The following is a 5,132-nucleotide window of genomic DNA, read 5'->3' as shown; positions in this document are numbered from 1 at the left end:
AGGTTCAGGTAAGTCAGTCCTGGTCTTCGCTGGTCTTCTATCCCCTTTTCTGAATTTAGATTTCTGAATTAGGGTAACGAATTTGGGTGTTCTGAATTAATGAGATTCCTATTAATCTGAATTTTTGTGTTTTGATTTTCTGGATTCTTGAGATTTGAGTTGCTGAATTTCTGATTAGGTTACTGAATTTCTAAATTTCTGATTAGGTTAATGAATTTCTGATTTGGTTAACGAATATCTGAAACAAATTTCTGAATTTCTGATTTGGTTAACGAATTTCTGGATTTCTGATTAGGTTAATGATTTTCTGACTATGAATTTCTGGATTCTGGTTGTGTAATTTATATTTCTGAGTTAGGTTGATATGAATTTGATTTCTGATTCTGATTAATATTTCCGAGTTAATATTGAGTTAATCTAAAGTTAGGTTAATCTGATTCCGATTATGAATTTCTGGTTGTGTAATTTATATTCCTGAGTTAATATTCTGAATTGGACTAATTTTTTGGGTCGTCCTAATTTTCAAAACTATGCCTTTATCGGTGCCTGTGTTTGTTTCTGGATAAATGTTTATTATGCTAAGTCCAAATGGTTTCATTCTTTTTAAAAGTCATTGCAAAACAATTTGATAAACAATATTTGCATTTTTATTCTAGTGAAGAGTTGTTCCTATTTAAATATTTGATTACATTAGATATGATATTGAGTGGTGATTACTGTCTTGGCAGTTAAGTCTGAATGAATTAGGCCAAATAAATATATAAGAGCGAGGCACATAATACAATTATATATATATATAGCTTAGAAGAAGGATAAAAACAGAATATAACCGAATCGGTTAATGATTTAGACTCTAATTTACTACCCTGCTTCCAGTTCCTTTATTCTTTGATCTGTTTCACTAGACCAAACAGTTTTAACTAATATCATATTCATATCTAAGTAGTGTTATTTGAATAGTTTGGAGAGCTCAATTTTAATTTATAATTTATGCTTACGAGGAGGAAGAAGAGGGCATTGGTGTCATTTCACAACAAAACTAGGGTTTAGAGAAACAGAAACGGATCCCCTTAAAATACCCTTCATTCCAAATAACTAGTTCGTTTGATACTGCAGCTGCTATGAGTTGGAGCTTCCATTGTCTCCAAATCTCTCAAGAGCGCAAATCTGCACCGCAACCATGGCCACTTCCGCCGCCACCGCCACAACTGACGCAGTGCCACGCCAGCTGTCACAGAAGGAGCAGGACATCCAGATGATGCTTGCTGCTGAGGTCCACCTCGGAACCAAAAATTGTGACTTCCAGATGGAATGCTACGTCTTCAAATGCCGAAATGATGGTCAGTCTTCGTGATCTTTTTCGTTTTTTCTTTTGGATTTTGAGTCTGAATATTATTGAAGAGTGTGTCGATTATGGCGAGTTTGAAGGGTATTTTGTAAAATGTTATATCTTTTCAATCTCAAATTGTTTATTCTGATATGGATTTTTTCATATTTACTCAAACTGTAGTGAGTAGTTCAGTTCTTGAAATCTAATGCAAACAACACAGATGTGCGTAGTTTTTTTTGTAATATATTCCTTGCTCTTTTGTGAATTTTGTATTCGGTTTTTTTACATTTATCTTTTCCTGTATCTAGGGTTCCTTTTTTGATATATACTTTTTATAAATTTGTTATAATCTAGTGGTTTGTCAATTTTTCTTTATTTGTTTCATGTTTTCTATTCAAAGAGTCAATTTAATTATCAGGATTTTGATACGGGTAAGTGTATTTTGTATTACCACCTTTGTATTCAAAACAGCTTATTATCATAATTTTATGATAGAGCTTATGAAAGCATTTTTATGTTTGGTTGATTTTTCGTATTCCTTGTTCCCAGTTATTTACATAATTAACCTTGGTAAGACATGGGAGAAGCTCCAACTTGTTGCTAGGATTATTGTTGCTATCGAGAACCCGCAGGACATCATTGTTCAGTCTGCTAGGCCATATGGTCAGAGAATTGTCCTTAAGTTTGCACAATACACTGGTGCGAATGCAATTGCTGGAAGGCACACTCCTGGAACATTCACTAATCAAAAGCAAACATCCTATAACGAGCCTCGTCTACTCATTCTGACTGATCCAAGGACTGATCATCAGGTGCAACTTATGTTATTCACTTATTTCACTATTAACTGTCAATGTATTTTTTGTGGGAGTTTGAAATTCTGTTATTAATTGATCTCATCTTGGGTTTGTTTTTCTATTTTTTTTCAAAAAAATATGTGTAGCCCATTAAGGAAGGTGCTCTTGGAAATATTCCGACCATTGCCTTCTGTGATACCGATTCTCCGATGCGCTATGTTGATGTTGGCATTCCTGCCAATAACAAGGGGAAGCACAGTATTGGTTGTCTGTTTTGGTTATTAGCAAGGATGGTTCTGCAGATGAGGGGTACTATTCGTCCGGGGCTTACGTGGGACGTGATGGTAAACTAATTTTTGCTCTTAACGGATTGAACTATTATTATTTTGTAGCACTTTTAGATTTATTGTGTTTTCCAATGTCTGTATTGTAAGTGTCTGATCTCGTATGCACTTATTTAGAACAATCTTTCTTGCTATACATACAGGTGTAAAAAATTTCATATTTTAACAAAAGATAGTAGTCTTATTATGTGGTTTCCTTTGAACCTTAGCTAAATTTGTCAACTTTTCATGTGTAGATGGATTTATTCTTCTATAGAGAACCTGAAGAGGCCAAGCAACAAGAGGAGGAGGAATTACCAGCTACCCCAAAATATGCCATTCAAGATTTTGGTGCTGCTGCTTCCCCGCAGCTGATGGGGAATGGGGGCTGTTACAGCTGAACAATCCTGAACTGAACCAGTTCTTCAGCAACCCATTGCAGCTGCTCCTACTAACTGGGCCCAGACGCCGGTAAGAATAATTATTTCCACTCTGGATCTGTTAAATTTGATGCAACATAATTGTCGTATTTGCTTCTAATATGTTCTAGTCAAATAATTCTGGGTTGTTGTGTTGAATCATTCTCCCTCGATATGCAAGAAAATCTGTGCGCCTTAACATAGTTCTGTCGAAAACTGTGATGGCAGTTTATTTGACCCAAGTTCTTTTGTATCCGTAGCTGCAGGTGATTGGGAGCCAGTTCCAGCCCCACAGGCATCCATTCATGAACCTGGAGGTGTTGCTCCCACTGGCTGGGACTAGGCATCGAGTTTGGAATTTTGTTTCTATGTTTTCTTTGCTTCATGAGCAATTTTTCTTCTGGGATTATTTCTTTAGGAAACATACATATTTAGTATTTTGTAGTCTTGGTATTGAGTTTTAAAATTTTGTTGACGTATCGATGGAAGCTTGTTTAGTTTCAACAATTTAAGAGGATTCGTAATGGAAGTTTGAGCAGTTAATTGACAACGACATGCTACTTTTTGCATGGCAAATTTGTTCTTGGTGATTGTTCTTCAGTTTGATTAGTATTGAAAAATATAGATAACCTCAGTATATATGCAAAAGTACAATAAAATAAACTTAGGTATTTTCTTAAAATATATGAAGATCTGCCATTATAACCAAGGCAATACCTTTCACTTGTTTCTTTGGTTCACCAAGAATATCTTGATCATATTCGGCTGAGGGCTTATCCTTGTATTGTGATTTACCCTTTGATATTGAAATACGTATCCTTTCGAGTAGATCCATTATCTCTTCATGATGAGGTGACTCTATTTTCTCAGCCTTGAATGATTTAGATCTATTGTCTTCAATTTTTCTACTTGTTTGAATTTCCTCGATGTCTCCTTTAGATCTTATAATCTTTGAATTGGTAAATAGAGAGACAGCCATTTTGAACGCAAAGGGTGAAGGTTGAACTTGAACCTCTGCCACATTTTAACAAGGTGCATCATAGTATTATCCTCAGAACTTAGTCCGCACAATATCAGGGAACATTATCAATATATCACTACCCCAAATTGCATCAAGTTATGTATTGAAGAACAAATAAGATGAAAATTTTGCTCATTATGTCGCAGAAAGCCATACGAAATTATTCTTCCCAAAAATTTGTTGTGAAGTGAACTCTTCTACCAATTTATAAGTACCATTTAAGAATGAAGTTAAGCTACCAAGAGGTTGATGATTTGTTGGACTAATATTAAAAGCATAAGAAATCAGAAAAGGTGAATGAATGAAATGAATCCAAGAAAAACAGCAATCAAATAAGATTTTTAGAAATCTTTATTACCTCACTCTCTCAGAACAGAACAAGAAAAGGAAGTTGAAGTACCAGCTAAATAGCAGTGTTTGCTCAAAGAGAAACTCGTGAAGAAAGAGAAGCCAAGAACGCTATAGAAATGAAAAGCAACCACATCCATCTTCCCCAGAAAAAGAAAAAAATAATTGGAAAAAACCAATTCTCAAACACATCTGGTATTAAATCACAGTTCACAGACCCCCACTCCATTTCTTAAATGAACATACATATATTATACTTTATACTCTTTTTATTTATTTATTTACTTATTCTTTTCCACGGGTAAAATAGCTGGTCCACAATTTTCTGTGATCTGTAACGCGTGCAAGCAAGCGCAGACTCTGTGGCTAAAATCGCAACACCTTTCTTCTTATAGGCTTTGCAACTTGCAAGAGGGTATTATCTGTTCATAACAAGCGAATGCACCATTGAGAGTTTGAGACCAAATAAGATCATTCTACATGGCTAAACTATTTCAAAAGTAAAATAAAAATGGACCCAACAATCATAATCATGGAATAAACACATAGGAAAGTGCAAAGTTCTAACAAAGCTGCGTGCAGATCACGTGCAGTGACCAATCCACTCCACCGACTATTCCTCCTTCCTTGCAAATCAGGCACCTTAATTGGACAAAGCCGCATTTATAACTAACAGCAGTCAATAGGAATATCTTGGCCGTGTCTTTTCCATCACTATTTCATCAAATTATTCTTTATGCTCTCTCTCTCTCCCATGCATAAAGATCACACTATACACATTGTATTCTTTTGCTATCTATCTTGATCACTATGTTAAGCAACTTGCAGTGTTGGATAGTTATTACATTATACTATTTGAAACCTTAAGATATTAAGCTTGACTAATAATATTAT

General features: G+C 35.0%; 1 protein-coding gene across 1 annotated transcript; it reads left to right on the top strand.

The window, feature by feature from the left end:
- Positions 1 to 1,058: 1,058 nt before the first annotated feature.
- Positions 1,059 to 2,917, top strand: LOC114925063 (small ribosomal subunit protein uS2-like). The gene is made up of 4 exons (XM_029291592.2): positions 1,059 to 1,340; positions 1,880 to 2,142; positions 2,274 to 2,471; positions 2,708 to 2,917. Exons 1-4 carry the CDS (start codon positions 1,181 to 1,183, stop codon positions 2,849 to 2,851), a joined length of 765 nt encoding a protein of 254 aa, XP_029147425.1. The 5' UTR covers positions 1,059 to 1,180; the 3' UTR covers positions 2,852 to 2,917.
- Positions 2,918 to 5,132: the final 2,215 nt, after the last annotated feature.

Source organism: Arachis hypogaea, chromosome 2 (assembly GCF_003086295.3).
Source record: "Arachis hypogaea cultivar Tifrunner chromosome 2, arahy.Tifrunner.gnm2.J5K5, whole genome shotgun sequence".
Classification (NCBI taxonomy): Eukaryota; Viridiplantae; Streptophyta; class Magnoliopsida; order Fabales; family Fabaceae; genus Arachis; species Arachis hypogaea.
The sequence above is the reverse complement of the archived record's forward strand: the minus strand, read 5'-3'. Positions and strand labels throughout refer to the sequence as shown.

What these genes read in the sequence shown, in the direction of transcription:
- LOC114925063 (XM_029291592.2), top strand. Translation starts at nt 1,181, where the DNA reads ATGGCCACTTCCGCCGCCACCGCCACAACTGACGCAGTGCCACGCCAG. An exon ending in CTTCAAATGCCGAAATGATG is followed by an intron (nt 1,341 to 1,879) that starts GTCAGTCTTCGT and finishes CCTTGTTCCCAG; the next exon opens with TTATTTACATAATTAACCTT. An exon ending in ATCCAAGGACTGATCATCAG is followed by an intron (nt 2,143 to 2,273) that starts GTGCAACTTATG and finishes AAATATGTGTAG; the next exon opens with CCCATTAAGGAAGGTGCTCT.